The sequence below is a fragment of the Megascapheus bottae genome, chromosome 33, assembly GCF_031878675.1.
Source record: "Megascapheus bottae isolate mThoBot1 chromosome 33, mThoBot2.hap1, whole genome shotgun sequence".
Taxonomy (NCBI): domain Eukaryota; kingdom Metazoa; phylum Chordata; class Mammalia; order Rodentia; family Geomyidae; genus Megascapheus; species Megascapheus bottae.
In genome coordinates, this window is record NC_143541.1 from 8,525,841 (window position 1) to 8,543,497 (window position 17,657).

General features: G+C 62.0%; 1 protein-coding gene across 5 annotated transcripts in view; it reads left to right on the forward strand.

Annotated features, from left to right (window-relative positions):
• Iqsec1 (IQ motif and Sec7 domain ArfGEF 1) overlaps nt 1–17,657 on the forward strand; it is an 89,408-nt gene that overhangs the window by 55,213 nt on the left and 16,538 nt on the right. For all 5 annotated transcript variants that reach the window (XM_090323817.1, XM_090323814.1, XM_090323818.1 and 2 more), the window contains exons 2-4: nt 9,965–10,256; nt 11,492–12,738; nt 16,565–16,726. In XM_090323817.1, the coding sequence (XP_090179943.1) occupies nt 9,965–10,256; nt 11,492–12,738; nt 16,565–16,726 (1,701 nt within the window). The remainder of the gene's footprint in view (nt 1–9,964; nt 10,257–11,491; nt 12,739–16,564; nt 16,727–17,657) is intronic.

Sequence of the window (17,657 nt, forward strand, 5' to 3'; positions counted from 1 at the left end):
CCGCCGGAGCAAGCTGTGGCCTTGTTTTCTGTACCTCTCTGTGGTAGACATTTTCAGACATACTCAGTGCAAACGCCACAGAGGCTCTGCTGGCCTCGTGTCATCCTCGGTTTAAATCAGGGCCCTGTCCGGTCTGTCTTTGTCACTGAGGTGTGTCTTCAGGACAGGCTGCCGTGTGCCTGGCACCGTCCATGTGAGCTCAACTCCAGCCCCAGTGGCGTGTGACCCACCCGCAGGGCCAGGCCCGGGGCTCCCTGCTGGCGGGGTACAGCCCACATCTCCCCTCACTCCAGGACCCCGGGAGCCCTTTGAAGTGGGCCTCCTCTGCCAGACGCTAGTTTCCATGGTACCAACCAGCTTCCGTTGGTTGGGCAGTGGGTGGCCTCGACACGCTGCCTTTCTGAACTGGGGGCCCAGCCGCTGCCCTGCCCTCATTACCACGCAGCCTGGGGCCCGCGTGAGCCCGGCTGGTCACTGCCCGCCTCCCTCGGCCAAGGCGCTGCTGCTGGGCTGGGCGTCCTGGTGCTTCTGTCAGAGCCCAGCACGCTCCCCAAGCCCTTTCCTGCTGGCCAGCTCACCAGCCAGCCCTCTCGGCTCTGTCCCGTGTGGCCACCCCGCTCCAGGCTGGGCATTTGTGTGTAGTTGACCTGCAGCCCTTAAGGCCATCCTGGGAGACAGTCACTGGCCCCCCGTCACGACAGAGGTGCTCAGGCCTGGTGCCAGCGTTGGAGCTGTGCAAAGTTGTGGGGCCCTGGGGCCTGCCCTGAGCCTTCTGTGCCTCCGACTGCACAGGACAGAGGGGACTGCGCAGTCCTGGGCACAGGCGCCTCGGGGCAGACAGGGCAGAGGGACCTGCCTGGCAGTCGGGAGTGTGGCCCGGCTCCTCACAGGCCTTCTGAAAGGCCTGGGGTTTTGGCTTGCTTTTGTCGGCCTCGTTTCTTCCTTGGCAAAACAGGTAGATGGTCAGCACCAAGCCCGAAGCTTTCCCCAGACAACACCAGGGTGACTCCATGGACACTGGTGCTGGGTGACCGTGGCATGGCACCACGGGGCCACCAGTTGATACACAGGGATGTGACAGTGTGGAGAGGAGGGTCATGTGTGGACTGTCTGGGTGGGGTGTGGAGAGGGGGGTCGTGGGTGGACTGTCTGGGTGGGGGGTGGAGAGGGGGGTCGTGGGTGGACTGTCTGGGTGGGGGGTGGAGAGGGGGGTCGTGGGTGGACTGTCTGGGTGGGGTGTGGAGAGGGGGGTCGTGGGTGGACTGTCTGGGTGGGGGGTGGAGAGGGGGGTCGTGGGTGGACTGTTTGGGTGGGGGGTGGAGAGGGGGGTCGTGGGTGGACTGTCTGGGTGGGGGGTGGAGAGGGGGGTCGTGTGTGGACTGTCTGGGTGGGGGGTGGAGAGGGGGGTCGTGGGTGGACTGTCTGGGTGGGGGTGGAGAGGGGGGTCGTGGGTGGACTGTCTGGGTGGGGGGTGGAGAGGGGGGTCGTGGGTGGACTGTCTGGGTGGGGGCTGGAGAGGGGGGTCGTGTGTGGACTGTCTGGGTGGGGAGTGGAGAGGGGGGTCGTGGGTGGACTGTCTGGGTGGGGAGTGGAGAGGGGTGCTGTGCATTTTGAAGCAGGGCTGGGAGCTCAGCTCTTCCTGTTCCGTGCTGCAGTGTACTCTGAAAAGGCCGGTTGTCCTGGGCTCTGGGCACCGCACCCCTGGCCCGTAGGGGTGGGCCGTGTGGCAGCCAGGCTGTGCGCCGGGCCTGTTTGTCCCCAGCCATGCCCACACTCCCCAGGGCCAGTCCGCCCAGCCTGGCCTCCTGCCCAGCCTCCCAGCGCGTCCCAGGGGCCCAGCCCGGCCCTGTCTGCTGGAGCCCGCCACAGAGAGCTGCTTTATGCAAGCCCATTTTGTGCGTATGGAAATAACTAGAGGCCTCTGTATTTAATTTGGCTCAGCCGGGAGGATTTTTGGCAGTGTGTGTGTATGTGTGTGTGTATTCTGAAAAGTCTTTCTGAGGGAGCCCAGGGGTCGGAAGCTCTGGTCATCTTTGTGCAGTCAGAGCCAACAAGAGCTGCCCTGCTTAGCTGTCCGGGGTGGGGTGGAGGATAGGCTCCAGGAAATGGTGAGCGAAAGCAAGAAAGGAAGAGGGAAGAGGACCAAGCCATCCTGGGCGAGGTCCTGGCGGGGAGCAGATGTGTCAGCTTTGGTTTCCAGACCCCACAGACAGAGTGGAACGAGAGAGCCCAGGGATGAGCCTGGGCAGGTGGGCCGGGCCATACAGCCTGCCTGCCTGCAGTTCTGCTCTCCGTTCATGTGTGGACAAACCCACGTTGCTCTGGGCTCCAGCCCTCCAGCCCTCCCTCATTCCTGGCGAGCGGGGGGAGCTGCAGTTGGCCAAGCCTGTCTTTACTTGACTCCTCATCTCTACTGGGCGAGGGGGAGGAGCAGCAGCCATTGTCTGAGGAGGTGGTGGAGCCCAGAGAGTGAGGTCACCTGCCTTGTCCTCAGCCTGGAAGTAGACACTCTAGTCTGTTCCCCGTGCTTCCCCCATCTGCCCACTGGCGTGTCTGGAGCCATCTTACACACATGCGCACGCACGCACGCGCACATGCACACGTGCTGGCATTCTGGGGTGGGGGGAGCTTGGGCTTTACCCCAGGGCACCCCCTGAGAGTCTATCCTGGAATGGCTTTTAAATTGTACCCTGGCCCTGCAGACACTGGCCTGAGGTCGCCTGTGCGGGAGGCATGGCTGCCCTCACAGTCCACAGTGGTGGACACGGTCTAGTGATGAGGCTGTTTAGGTGGAGTCTCATAAGAACTGGACAGGACCCGACCACCGTGAGGAGAGCCTCGGGTTCCCACAGCCCTGCAGAGACCTCTGCGCTCCTAAAGCCGGTCTCCGGGGACGTGCTGTTCTAAATCAAGTTCTTGGAAATGGTCGTCCCGTCCTGTCCTCGGCCAAGCCTCAGCTCCCAACACTGCGAGCAAACAAAGATGCCAGCGGGGGTGGGAAGGGGGTGCAGTGAGGCAAGCCCTGTGTGGGTAGTGTGGGCGGGGTGGGGTGGCATCGGCCTGCCAGCAGGTGGTTGACCCCTGGTGCCCAGACTTCCGGTGGCTTCCCCCTCAAAGAAGCTGGAACATCGTCGGGCACCGGCGGCTCCTGCCTGTTAACCCTGGCTCCTCAGGAGGTGGAAATCTGAGGATTGCAGCTCAGAGCCAGCCCAGACAGAAAGCACTGCGAGACTCTTCCAGTTAACCACCAGAAAGAAAACAAAAACCTGGGAGTGGCAGTATGGCTCTCAAAGCTGAAGAGCACAGGGACAGTGCCCAGGCCCAGAGTTCAAGCCTCACGACCGACAAAGAAAGAAGCAGCAGCTAGAAATCCACATTTCTATATTTAACCTCTGGATGTTGAGATTTAGTCATCTGTCCCTATGTTTATTTATCACATGGCTGCTTATTTGTTTGAAACAGGCTGTCTGTGCAGCCTGGAGTGGCTGGAAACTTAGAGCCTCCTGGTGCAGGCATGGCTTCCATGCCTGGCTTACTCTAGTTTTATTCTAGTCACGCAGCGTGCTGTGCAGGCCTCCTGGGCCCTGCCCGGGCTACCACTCCACGCTCCACACCTGGAGGGTCAAGCCTGTCCCCCCCCCCCCCCCCAGGAGGAGCTATGCGCCTCCTGTGCACCCCGCCAGCCCGGCAGCAGGAGAGGCTCCATGTAGAGGCTGCCACCATGGCTTTGGTTGCTAGAGGCTGGCTTCCCTCTGAGTGAGGCCTGGGGCCCTGTCCGGTGTTGCGGTCCCCAGCTGCAGGGCTGCCCCGCTGGCAGCTAAGAGCCCCGCTGGGCTCGATTGCAGGGTGTTTGTGTCAGCCTCAACCCAGGGCCTCCAGATGCTCTGCCAGCTGGCCTGCAGCCTGTGGGAAGTCTGCTCCCACCTCCTGCCTCAGGCCCACCAGGGCCCAGCCGAGCCTGTGGTCCTCCCTGGACTGAGAGGGGACATCAGGAAGGTGTCCTTGCAGCAAGCCCATCGCCCCAGGGGCCCCTGTCCATTTCTTGGTTCCTGGAGGCCTGAGTGTGGTGGGGGTACTGGAGGAGCTGGCACCGCAGTGTAGCGCAGACAGAAGGTGCACGCCGCAGGTCAGGGGCTCTGTGCCGGCCCCTGACCCCAGTGTCTCCCCATGCAGGCCTCTGCTCCCAATAGCAAGTGGCAGGGGAACTGAGGGAGGGTGAGAAGTGTGGCTCCGACTCGCTCTTGTGTCCAGGTTCTTCCACTCCGTGGCGCCTGCTGGTGCCCGGCTGGCTGGGTGCGGGGCTGCATGGGAAGAAGTGGATAATGTGCATTCCGAGCTATGTCTCACAGACGTGACGAAGGAGGAAGCACACTCCAGCCCCGTGCACCCCGAGGACCCCAGGGCACAGCTGACACTGAGGTCCTGAGGCCCAGACGCCCTTTCCGTCTCTCTTGTGGTGTTGCTTTCTCCTGGGTGCATCAGGGAGGGGAGTGGGGGTGTAGGGCCAGCCTCCCAAGATACCTGTCCTGACACCAGCCTGCGTCTTGCCTGGCCCTGGGCGGTGATGGGCAGGGTGGGCGGGCTCAGGGCCTCAGCTGCTCCTGACTCCAGAGCCTGTGCTGTCCGCGCGGTCTTGAGTACCAGCGGCGCATACGGAGGTCCCTTGGCCCTGGCGACAACCCCGTGAGGAGGAGCAGCCCCTCTGACTGGCAGGCTGTGTGGCATGAGCTCGTGGGGCACAGACCTGTCCTCCTTCCCTGTGGTGGGGCTCCGGGCTCAGCTCCGCAGGCTGGAGGGGACACGCCACACGGGGCTCCGATTGTCTGTCACGGTGCCTCCGCCAGCCTCGGGCATCCTCCTCTTCTGATGGCCCCCACACGCCCTGGCTTCCAGGCCCTCCTGTGCCCACTCAGTGTGCGGCCACGGCTGACCGTCGGGCGATGCCGAGTGCTGGCTCGGTAAGCGACGCTCTAACAACAGCGGCTGCTTTGAAACGCCCATGGTCCGCACTCCTGGATTTCTGTACATATATGAAAGCTACCTCTGGGGTCTGGGTGCCAGCTGCTGGAGATAATGTTCCCCGGCAGAGCGGAACCCAGCCTTATCTCAGCCCAGAGGCCAGTGGTAAGTCCTCAGGCCTGGAGGCCATGGGCAGCTGAGGCCAGGCTGGGACCCCGTCCCATGAAGGCGTGGCGGGGCGGTGGGGGGGGGGTGGCTCCAGCCACTCGACAGGCTTGTGGCCGTGGGGCATAGAGGAGCCAAAGCTGTCCCTGTAACCAAGCGTAGAAGCAAGTGTCCACTGCTCTTGCCTGGTCTCCAGCTCCTGAATCCCGGCCTGCTGGGGAGGAGGATGGGCTTTCACCCAGCCTGGCTGGGGCCTAGGCGGGGGCATGGGGAGACCCTAGGAGAAGGGCCCTGTAGGGGGCTGGGCCCAGCTGAGGTGGCCCTGGGGACACAGGGGAAGGGAGGAGAGGGGAAGGAGGTGGTTGTGGTCCGGGTCCAGTGCCCACACGTGCCCTGGAGGGTCCTCTCCCAGGCCAGGGCCTTGGGTCCCTGCTCCACCGCCTTTCCTGCTCTGAGGAGCTGACCTGGCTGGGAGAGGCCCAGTGCCACATGGTCCCCTCCAGCTGTGAGTCAGCAGGGGTCGGGAGCCCTGGCCTTCGGGCAGCGAGGTCTGTAATTACGGCCTGGGGAATCATGAATGCCTTTTTTCAAGAACATTAGCCAGAGGAGGCTCCGGCCACGGGCAGGCCGGGAAGGCCCATGGTGGGCACAGGGCTGCCAGGTCTCATGGGCTCCTTCCTCTGCCCTCGGGCAGTGCTAAGCACGTACTTGTCAGACTAAAACGTGTGTGTGTGGTCCACTGTCGAGCAGATGGTCGAAACCCGAGCTTTGGAGGTCAGGAGGTCCACGTGTGCACACACACCAACGTGTGTCTGCGTACGTATGGACACGTGCACGTGTGCGTGCACAGGCACGTACATGTACGAGGCCGACGACCCCAGCGTCCACACACCCATAGACGTGGGCACACACACCCACGTGCTCATCTTCACAGTTGCGTGTCCTGTGTGCGTGCCCACACAGCTGCACATGACTTCGCTGACGTGGCACCGTGGATGTGTGCTCACGTCTGAGTCTGGCACGCACAGCTCTCTCCTCAGCCATCCCAGCTTGCCAGGGCCCTGGGCTGGGCGTCTGCAGTATGTGGCCTACCCCTCACCACTGCTGAGACCTGGGGAGAAGCTGAGGGGCCGCCGTCCTCGACCGAGGAAGTCCTGGGGCTCTGCGGCTGGAGCCTGGCTTGGGTCACCACGGGGGGTTCTGCCTCCGGGGCGTGTGCCACCTGACTGCGGGTGTCCCTGTGGTCCTGGGAGTCGTGAGCCAGGCTTCAGGAGGCCAGTGAGGCCACAGCACAGGGGGAAGCCACCCCTTCCAGGCAGGTAAGCTAGGCGGAGGCGGAGGGCCACGTAAGAGCCGGTCCACAGCTGAGTCTGTGTGCCCGGGCTGCTCGTGCAGGTGAGCATGTCTGTCTGCCGGGCCCGCCCCGCCCCGCCCCGCCCCGCCGTCTTCTGTGTGATCTGACGACGATGACCATTACTGTAGCAGCGTTATTTTTGACCAGCTCCGCCGTGTGGCAGATCCACTCTCATTCATCTTAGTCAACCAAACTGTCCCCAAGGTTGTTCCAGAAGAACAGCTGTCAGACCAGATCTGCACCCATCCCGGTGTCATTGTCATGATGTGGACCTAGAATTAATTTAGGTCCCTTGTTGGTGGTGTGTTTAGATTATCCAGTGTTCTGTACTTAGAAATGTCACTGCTGTGGAAAGCCTTGCATTGACCACTTGCTCCTTATTCATTGTCTGGCAATCCTTGCTAGGCAGGCACCCTACCCTTTGCTCTCGGCCCCCAGCCCCATTGCTTGTAGTAGTTTGGGATGGGGCCAGCCTAGCCTGCCTCCAGCATAGCTGGGTACCCAGAGGCACTCTACTGCAGCTGGCAATGGCTTATTTCCTTAACAAAAATCCCTGGAAGAGGGCTGGCAGCCATCTAACTGCCATAGAACATCCCAGAAGCTGAACTACAGGGATCCCCACCACATTCCTTCACGTGTGTGTGGCTGGGCGTCAGGGAGGGAAGGTGAATGTGGGGTGCTGTGTCTGGTGGCTGGGGTGTTGGGTGTAGAACAGCTTTGCTCAGGAGGTCCAAGCAGCGATGGTGGGCGTCCGCCTGGCTGGGCCTTACCCACAAATCCCAGCTGGGCACTCGTGCACGGGACGTGTGACATGTCCACACTGGAGCCACCAGTGAGCCCGTCACAGAGCAGGAAGACGGCAGGTGCCTGGGCGGCCACGGCATCCCTGTCCCGCAGAGCTGAGCCCTGCTCAGGGATGAGGGGTTGCTCAGAGCCGGCAGCCGAGGGTCCTGGGCTGGGTGTGCTCTGCAGCCACGCCGTGCCCTCCGGGGCGGCACCCCTCCCCCCCTCCTGTCAGTCGGTGCCGGCGAGCTTCCTGGGGTTTAGAACTGCGTGAGTGCTGGCGGGCCCCGCTCCTGGCTGGAGGGTCTGGGGAGATGGCGGCCTGGCGACATGGCACCACCCAGCCCTTCTCTTCATGTCAGAGTGGTGACCAGTGGGTTTGTTGTGGGGTGGGAAAGGCTGCTACTTTGCACCATCTAAGGGCTATTCGCGTGGACTTGGCAGCCGTGGTGACCGTCAGGGACGGCTTGGCGGGAGGGACTGAGGTCCTAGTCTCGGGTGGAAGTGGCCGGCTGTGGGGACTTCAGCCCTCCCCTTCCTGATGAGGGTACAGTGAAGAACTGCCTTCCTCTTCCCTCCTTTCTTTCCCCCTTCCCCCCTCCTACCCTCAAGAGCATACCGGCACGAAGCCTGTGGACCCCTCATCCGGTCCTGTCTGAAAGGCCCCCCTGCCCAGGGATGACGCCAGCTCCGCCGTCTTGTCACCTGGGCCATGCCGCAGCCCTTCCCACTGCAGGGCAAGGCCCAGCCCAGCCTTGTCTGTCCTCGTACCCTGGCCCAGCGGCCTTCCTCTGGGGCTGGTGGTGACTCCCAGGCTCAGGCCCTTTCTCCCACCCTCTGTTCTCACCCCCGCCCAGGACCAGTGCCCTGTGGTTATCGCTGTGTTTAAGCACAACGGGCTGAGTCCCCCGGGGACAGAGGTGTGTCTACTCACCCCCCTGGGCCCCCTCTCGCAGCAGGGTGAACTAGGGAGGGCCCGTCCACCCCAGGCCGCCTGCAGCCCACTGAGAGGTGTCCTACTCTCTAGAGACCATAGGGAAAGGGCCCCCCAGTGGGGAGCCCAGCTCAGGACCTTGCTTCCACTCAGCCTCTCGCTCACTTACACACAGACGAGCCCTTGATGGAGGCACACACCAGCTTTTGGGACATGCGCGTGCACGCGTGTGTGTGTGTGTGTGTGTGTGTGTGTGTACAGGTATGGATGCGTCTCTGTATGCACAGGACTGCTGCAAAGACAAAGTAAGACAAGGTCCTGAGGACATGGACCAGGAGCAGAACCGTGAGCTCCAGCGCAGACAGCTGGGGTAGCTGGGCTTTCCTGGACCTGTTTTCTCTTGGCGTGTTCTCTTATCACCCAAGGGTGACCTGAGTCCTTTTGTTCTTTCGTGAGACAGGGGAGCCCTTGATGTGAGGCCCGGGTCCAAGCTTCAGGAGAGAAGTGGGCAGATATTTTTTTTCTTCCTTTTGGTGGTACTGGGGTGTTTGACCTCAAATCTTTGTATTTGCTTGGTTGATGCTCTACCACTTGAGTTATGCCTCTAGCCAGGCTTTTTGCTCGCCATTTTGGAGACAGACTCTAGTAAACTTTTCTGCTTGGGCTGACTTTGAACTGTGATCTAGGTCGCCATCTTTTGCAGCAGCGAGGGTACAGATGTGAGGCTGAGTCCCGTTTGCCCTGTGAAGTAAGAGGAGCCCTGAGGCCTGCCAGACCCATCCCTGCCCCACGCTAGGCCAGAAGACCTCAGTGGCTGCAGAGCAGAGGGGTGGAGGCCAGGCCTGTTCTGTGCGGGAGGCTCTTGGAGGGTGGCGCTCCTGGGACCTTTAAGTTGAAAACTGCATGCATAGCAAGGGCAAGGCCCTGAGTTCAAACTCGTCTCCCCTTGTCTGTCCCCAAGTTCACAGGCAGGGATGAGCTCGCCTGCCAGACGTGTGGACAGAGGCCCTGGGGTGAGAGGCAGCCCAGGCTGGGGACTGCCTGCCCACTGCAGCCTGTGCATGGCTGCAGGGACCTGGTGGCCTCGGTGTCCTTCCCTGTACTGAGTAGCAGACAGTCCCTCCTTTGCAGGCGGTGAGGGCTTCGGGGAATCAGTAATGCCGCCTCTGTAGGTTGACGCGAAGGTTTGGACAGAGTGCTTGTGCTGCATGGGTCGCGTCCACTCCTGCCAGAGCACAGACCACACAGGGTGTGACCATCAGATGCTCAGATCACAGTAGTGGGGGCGCCGCCGCGGGCTGTGGTGCAGGCTCTCCGCTGCGTTCCCAGGCCTCTCCTGCCTGTGGATGGTGCTTCCTCCCTGGGGTCGCGGGCCCACCTCTGTGATGTCTCGTGACCCCCTCTTCCTGAAGAAAGGCCCGGTCCAGTTCCGTTCGATGACCCCCGTCTCCAGTACAGTTGCTGGGGGAGCATGGATTTGTACGGATTTGTCCAGTGTTTGCTAAGCACCTGCCATGCAGGCGCTGCTCTAGGTGCCCGGGCCAACAGTGTCCAGTGTGCCAAACCCTGCCTGCAGGACACCAGCAGGAAGCCACGCTGACCAAGAGCAGTAAACCCACATGAGAAAGGAGGGCTGACCAAAATGCAGGGCCTCTGCAGGGCCTCTGCATGTGGGGAGAGGGGGGAAGCAAGGAGACAGGATGGGGGTCCGCCTTGCCATGCCCTGGCTCTGCTGTACTCATTGGAAACCTGTCCCCCTCTCTCTGCAGCGTCGAGGGTGAGGCCCCCAGCAGCGAGACTGGCACGTCCCTGGACAGCCCCTCCGCCTACCACCAGGGCCCCGTGGTGCCTGGGTCCAGCCTGAGCCCGGACCACTACGAGCACACGTCGGTGGGCGCCTATGGGCTGTGCCCGGGCCCCCCAGGGCCACAGCGCACACGGAGGCCCAAGCTGCAGCACTCCACCTCCATCCTGCGCAAGCAGGCCGAAGAGGAGGCCATCAAGCGCTCACGGTCTCTGTCCGAGAGCTATGAGCTCTCCTCCGACCTGCAGGACAAGCAGGTAGGTGGCCCTGGCCACGCAGGGCCCTCTGCTTGCCTTGGAGGCAGGATGTCCACCGTGGTATGCTGCTGAGCACGCAGCCGCGCAGAACCTTCCACCCGCCCCGAGGTGTGGGAGGAAAGCAGAGGCCGCTGGCCGGGGGCGGCTGCAGGGCCCACTCCAGAGGACGCCTCTGTGGTGTCTGGGAGGGCAAAGTGAGGTGTCAAGTCTGCAGCCAGGGCCGAGGGGAGGGGTCCCAGACCCCCGCAGGCGCCTGAAGGGGTGGCCCCCGGGGAGCGCTCTGGGAGCGGGTGGGGGCGACAGTACAGGGGTGCCGAGCAGCCCTGGCTCCGCCATCTCCCACTGCATGGGAAGAGGGGTGCTGGATATCAGCTCTCAGCCCCGGGGGGGTGCTCCCCCCACCCCACTCCTGGGCACCAACCTTGGAACAGGAGACCCTCTCTCCTCAGTCCCCCCGCCCCCGCCATGCACACACACAGTGTGCTGCTCACACCCGCCCGGCAGCCTGGTCCACCTGTTTGTTCCATCTCCTTGCTTGTCCTGAAAGCAGAGGTTTGGGCTGGCAGCGGGGGAAGATAACCCTGTGCTTTTGTCAGCTCCACCCAGATCCAGAAAGGAGAGAGGTTGAGGCCTCACAGAGGCGCAGGCTCGGGGTGCAGCTGCTGGCCCCCTCCACACACCACAGACACGTGTCTGTATACTGGGGAGGGGACAGCAGTGGGTAGCACAGAGGACAGACCAGGAGCCCATCTGTGGTCCAGAGACGAGACTCTCAGAAGCAGTGCTTCCAGTGAGCGGCAGCGGCCTTCCAGTGCTGGGCTGGGCTCAGCCTCCGGAGCAGACCGTTGGGAAGCTTAGCGCTCTGCATCCCCCAGCTTCTTCCCTTCCTTCCTTCTTCCCTTCCTTCCTATCTTGGTTCCTTCCTGGGACTTGAACACAGGGCTTGAACACTGACCCTTAGCTTTCTTTGCTCTACCAATTTGAGCCCCAGCTCCACTGCTGGCTGTCTGGTTGTTCATTGGAAAACGAGTCTCACAGACTTTTCTGCCTGGACCGGCTTCACCCGGGATCCTCAGACCTCAGCCTCCTGAGCAGCTAGGGTTACAGGTGTGGCCCCAGTGCCTGCCTGGCAGATGTGGGGTTTCTCTTGATTTTATCTTGGAATCTGCTCCGGCCCTGTTCCAGTGGTGGCCTGCAGTGGGTTCTGTTCTCACCTCCCTTCCCTTCCCCACCAGGTGGAGATGCTAGAACGCAAGTATGGGGGCCGCCTGGTGACCCGCCATGCAGCCCGCACCATCCAGACGGCCTTCCGCCAGTACCAGATGAACAAGAACTTCGAGCGTCTGCGCAGCTCCATGTCGGAGAACCGCATGTCCCGCCGCATCGTGCTGTCCAACATGAGGATGCAGTTCTCCTTCGAGGGGCCCGAGAAAGTGCACAGCTCCTACTTCGAGGGCAAGCAGGTCTCCGTGACCAACAATGGCGCTCAGCTGGGCACCCTGGGGTCGCCCGAGTGTGGCGACCTCGGGGAGCCGGTCCTCAAGTCCCCAGCCCCCTCCAGCGACTTTGCGGACGCCATCACGGAGCTGGAAGACGCCTTCTCCCGGCAGGTGAAGTCCCTGGCCGAGTCCATCGACGACGCCCTCAACTGCCGCAGTCTCCATGCGGAGGAGGTGCCGGCCCCGGAGGCGGTGAGGGCCCGGGACGCGGAGCCCACAGCGGCCCTGCATGGCACGGACCACCACAAGCTGGACGAGATGACCGCCTCCTACAGCGACGTCACCCTGTACATCGACGAGGAGGAGCTGTCGCCGCCACTGCCGCTGGCGCCTGCCGGGGAGAGGCCCCCCAGCACGGAGTCAGACCTGCGCCTGCGGGTCGGGGGGGTGGCCCAGGACTACTGGGCCCTGGCCCACAAGGATGATAAGGCCGACACAGACACGAGCTGCCGGAGCACCCCGTCGCTGGAGCGGCAGGAGCCCCGGCTGCGGGCGGAACACCTGCCCCTGCTCACCATCGAGCCCCCCAGCGACAGCTCGGCGGACCTCAGCGACCGCTCAGACCGCGGCTCGCTCAAGAGGCAGAGCGCCTACGAGCGCGGCCTGGGAGGCCCACAGGCCAGCCCCCAGCACGCGTCCCACGGCGGGGCGGCCAAGGGCCTGTCCCGGGAGGACCCCGAGCTGCGGCCCCGGCCGCCCCGGCCCCCAGAGAGCCACCTGGCCATCAATGGCTCGGCCAACCGGCAGAGCAAGTCCGAGTCGGACTACTCCGACGGGGACAACGACAGCATCAACAGCACGTCCAACTCCAACGACACCATCAACTGCAGCTCGGAGTCCTCGTCCAGGGACAGTGTGCGGGAGCAGACGCTGAGCAAGCAGACCTACCACAAGGAGGCCCGCAACAGCTGGGACTCGCCCGCCTTCAGCAACGACGTCATCCGGAAGCGTCACTACCGCATCGGGCTGAACCTCTTCAACAAGTGAGGGCGGGGCCAGGGTGGGGGCCGGGGGCAGGGGCTGGGGCTGAGACCCAGCTTCCACCCCCAACCCCCCAGGGTCCACTGCTGGACAGCCAGGCAGGATGGGAGCTTTCCTGTGAAAGCCCTTGGGAAGGGATGTCAGCTGTGAGTCAGGGCCCTGCACATCACTCCCTCTCCAGTCCCCGCAGGAAGGGAGGAGGCCCGACCATGCCAGGCCTGGTCGCAGCTGTCGGGCTTGGGGCCGCTATGGAGCACAGAGACCTTGGAGCGGGTGTCAGGGACAGACTTAGGGTGAGCTGGCTGGCTGGGGCCATGGCTGGGGCTAGGGGACGAAGTCTGGGACCGCTCGGGGAATTGGGCCATGGAGCCTGCCCCTCCGGGGCTTGTGGTCAGCTCTGATTGCAGCATCCCCTAGGAGGGCCTCGGATATTTACAGCAAACTATTCTTAGCAGGCCCAAAATAACAAGAGGAAGGGTAGGGGCGGAGCTGCCGCCAGAGGGCCGCAGGCAGGCACTCGGCGACCTGAGCTTTCAAGCCACTTCCATCCCCAGGGCCTCTGGGATTAGGGATCATCAGACTCCAGTCTGGTGCCTTCCCCTGGGGGCTGTGAGAGCGTGAGCCGTGCATCCGGGACCTTCCCAGAAGGCCACAGAACGGTGGCGCTGTGGGCCCAGCGAAGACTGTGCTTTGTGAGCAGTGCTGGTATAGACAGAGTACTGGTTGGTGTGTCGGAGGCCTGCCTGGAGGCCAGCACAGGTGGACAGGCGGAGGGGTCGCTGTGGGCTGTGGTTCACCGCTGGTCTCCTAGTCCAGCCAGGAGCTAGGAATCTCGGACCCCCACACTTGCTAGGGTTTAGCTCCTGGGACCCCTTGAGTGTGACGTGCTGTACACAGGGCCTGTGCACCCCCACCAGAGCAGCCCGGGGGGAAAAGCACATGCCCCACATCGGTCCCCCCCTGCTGCTCCCGGGCACGGCCCAGGCCAGCGTCTTCTCAGGGAGCCAGGATTAACTAGGGTCCTACAGAGTAGACAAGTAGAGGGTAGAGTGGAGTTGAGCACAGCCACCCGTGGAATGGGGCTGACGCAAGGGCCACCAGCCCCAGCTTTAGGCCTCGAGGCTGGAGTGTGTGAAATGCCAAAGTATGTGCTGCCATCCTCAGAGGCTGGCTACTTGTCTGGGGGCGGGAGGGCAGCTGGAGCCTAGCGGGCACTGTGGCAGACGTGGCTGCAGCCTGCCATTAGAGACTGGGTGCAGCTGGAGAAGGCAGCTGGGAGCAGGACTGCGGCATCCCGGGTGCATGTGTCCTTCAGGTGAAAATGCCAGGTTGGTGTTCAGAGAGGGCCGGATCTGCCCCCGCCCACGGCGGCCATCAGTGCCTGCTCCTGCTCACGGCTGTTGTGGCCGTTCTGATTGGCATTTCTCTGCTACTTGGAAGGCAAGCCTTCTCTGGGAGGCCTGGGCAGGTGTCTGGCTATCTCTCTGCTGGCCGTCTGTCACTTCCCAGGGCATGCCATCACTAAGAGTTCTTTTTTTTTTGTCTTGAAGCGTGAACTCAGGGCCTCGGTGCTGTGCTGTTCTTGAACCTCTCTGTGTTCAAGGCCAGCATGCTACCACTGGAGGCACAGTGCTACTTCTGGACTTTTCTGTGTATGTGGTATGAGGACTCAAACCCAGGGTTTCATGCATGCCAGGCAGATACTCCACCACTAAGCCTCGTCCCCAGCCCTACAGGGGTTCTAAAGGCTGCAAATCCTCTATAATCATCAGTACTCTCCCAGTCTGTCACCTGTTTTGTCTTATTGTAGAGTTTTTGAGATACAACTCACATACCAAGAAATGGGCCCTCAGCAGCTTCCAGGACTACTCAAACCGTAACTTCACTTCTGTTCTCATTACACAACACTGATTCCACACCTCTCCTATTCTCCAATGCAAGTATTTACTTCTACTCAGACACCCATCCGTGTCCCCTTGTCTTTTTAAAAATGCTTTCCTTTCGTTTCGTTGTATTTATTTTGTAGTCTGGGGATGAACCCAGGCCTTCCACATGCTGGGCTCTGTTCTGAGCCACGCCCTGGCTGCGTTCAGCAAGTCTAAAGCATGTTTCTCAGCTTGGTCTTGAGCACAGTCCTAGTTGTGCTTTCTTTGTTACTGGACCGAGACAGGATTTCTTTGGGAAGTGAAAGGGGGTGAGGGTCTGGATTGTCTGATGGCCTCCAGCAACGTGCGGTGTGGTCCAGAGGCTGCTGGATTGGCCACTCGGCTCCTGTGTGGACGTGGCTCTGTGTGGACGTGGCTCTGGGCTCCTTCACTGAGCACACACTGATTGGCTCCGTGACACTCTGTGCACTTCTGTAGGGCTGGCAGACCCCAGCAGACACAGTGGAGTCCTGGATGGCGGCACCCGGGAGAGAGGATCCGTTTGGTGTTTTCACTTCCCAGCAGATTTTTCTTCTCATCTTTGAATGCTAGGGTAGAACCCAGATGGCCATACATGCTAGGCAAGCCCTCTGCCACTAAGAGCAGATGTAACTACTGCACCTTTCATACATTTTCTTCTTAATATTACACACATTTTCTGGGCACTTGTGTCTCATGCCTATAAGCTACTCAGGAGGCTGAGATATAGTCTGGGTAGGGAAGTCCTCGAAATTCTTAACTCCTATTAACCAACACAGAGCTGCTAGAGTTGAGCTGTGCCTCAGTGGTAGAGAAACAGCCTTGAGAAGAAAGCTTAAAGGACAGCGCCCAGGCCTTTCCAGCAGCTCTCCCCCCCTCCAAAAAAACAAAAAAAAAGAAGAGTACTTTTTCCATGTGAATTTCAGAATTAACTCATTGCAGCTCCTAAAATCCCCAGCAGATTGGAGCAGCCTCGGGGCCGGAGGCTTGTCTGGGGAAATGTGACCCTTTACTTTTCCAGGGACAGGATGGCTTGGAGGGCAGGTGTGCCCAGTCAGTGCTTTCGCAGGCAGGAAGAGAGGGCTGAGGTGTGTGGGGGTGCAGGAAGCTCACCTCTCACCCCTCCACAGCAAGTTGGGGCTGCCACACTGTCTCTGAGCCCCCGTCCTCAGTGTCCTCGCCAGATTCCAGTCCCACTTGTCAGTCCAGTGGGCTTTGGGGTCAGCCTCTTCTCTGTCCATGTGGACTCAGCCCTCCGCTGGGCTTGGCTGAGCTGGGATCCTGGTCTCGTCTATTCGTCCAGTCCCCTCGGCCAGCACCCACAAGTGATACTGTCCCCTCACCTCAGACCATGGCCCTGGCCAGCACCTTCTCCTTTCCTCATTTTGCCTGGCCTGGGGGCAGGCAGAGTCCCCCCCCCAGCTTCCCCGCCTGGCTGCCTGCTGGCGCCTTGGCCAGAGGACACCCCTTATTGTGGAGATGGGGTTCTTTACTATCCTGGTCAGCATTGGGTCACAGTCTCCTCTTGGCCTGCACACAGCACAGCGTGCTCATGCTGCCCACCCACGGCCTGCCTGCCTCACCGCAAGCCTCCGCCTCCCGTCCTGCGGGCATGGCCTCTGGGGTCTGTCATTGTCAGCAGCTGCCATGCTAAAGCCAGCGGAGGTGGGCCAGGCAAAGATGCAGGCCTGCAGGGGGCGGCTCAGGCCTGCGGGCGGGCTCGGAGCATCCCAGCGCCAGCCGTGGCAGGCTCTGGATGAAGGTTTAGGCTTGGGAGCAGCCAGGGCACGAGGCCTGGGTGTCCTGGATATCGTCCTGGCATTCCCTCCTTGCCTGCAGAGGACTGGACATGGGAGGAGGCCTGGAGCAGGCTTTGTGAGCCCAGGGCTGGCGTCTGGGCTGACCGTATGTTTCACCTCCACAGGAAGCCTGAGAAGGGCGTCCAGTACCTCATCGAGCGAGGCTTTGTGCCCGACACGCCGGTGGGCGTGGCCCACTTCCTGCTGCAGCGCAAGGGCCTCAGCCGCCAGATGATCGGAGAGTTCCTGGGCAATCGACAGAAGCAGTTCAACCGCGACGTGCTAGAGTGAGTGACCCACGCCAGCCATGTGCACACACGGCCGGGCCACGCCAGCCACCCCACACAGGTCCAGGCACACATACTGCCACGCACATACGGGCCGGGCCACGCCAGCCACCCCACACAGGTCCAGGCACACATACACTGCCACGCGCACACGCGGGCCGGGCCACGCCAGCCACCCCCTCGCAGGCCCAGGCACACATACTCTGCCACGTGCACACGCGGGCCGGGCCACGCCAGCCACCCCCTCGCAGGCCCAGGCACACATACACTGCCACGGGCACACACGGGCCGGGCCACGCCAGCCACCCCCTCGCAGGCCCAGGCATGCACGCAGCTGCCACACTTGCTCACAAGGCTGGGCCATGTCAGTGGTCCCTCACGCTCCAGAGCACGTCCTGACCCCCTGCAGAGCCCCCCAGTGCCACTGCCCCTTGGGTGGTCTCGTGTCTGCATGGTTCCACCCCAGATGCTGTCTCTAAGATCACACTCTGACACACGCCTGTGGGAAGCCCGCTGGCATGCTGCAGGTTAGGGACGTGACGGAGGTTTGGTTTGGATCATGGCTGGACCCAGGGATGTGGCACGCAGTGCCAGGGACTGGCCATATGCAGTCCTTCACTTATCTCTTGGGGCACACACACATGGGCACACATAGATGTGCACGTATACACATGCTTGTACACTCACAGACCCCTCCCTGTGCTGTTTGATATGTCCGCTGCCTCACGCATGGTGAGTTCAACCTAACACGGAGGCAAGCCACGTGGGGTAGCCTTGCGTGGCGGGACTGGCCAGGGCCCCCAGACAGAGGCTGGAGCCATCCTTGGCCCGTAGACAGCCAGGTCCAGCTTTGCCCCGGCTTGTTCTCCTGGCCCTGAGCACAGATGTGACACTGAAACCTCGTAGAGAGGCAAATGCCTGGCTCCTTCCC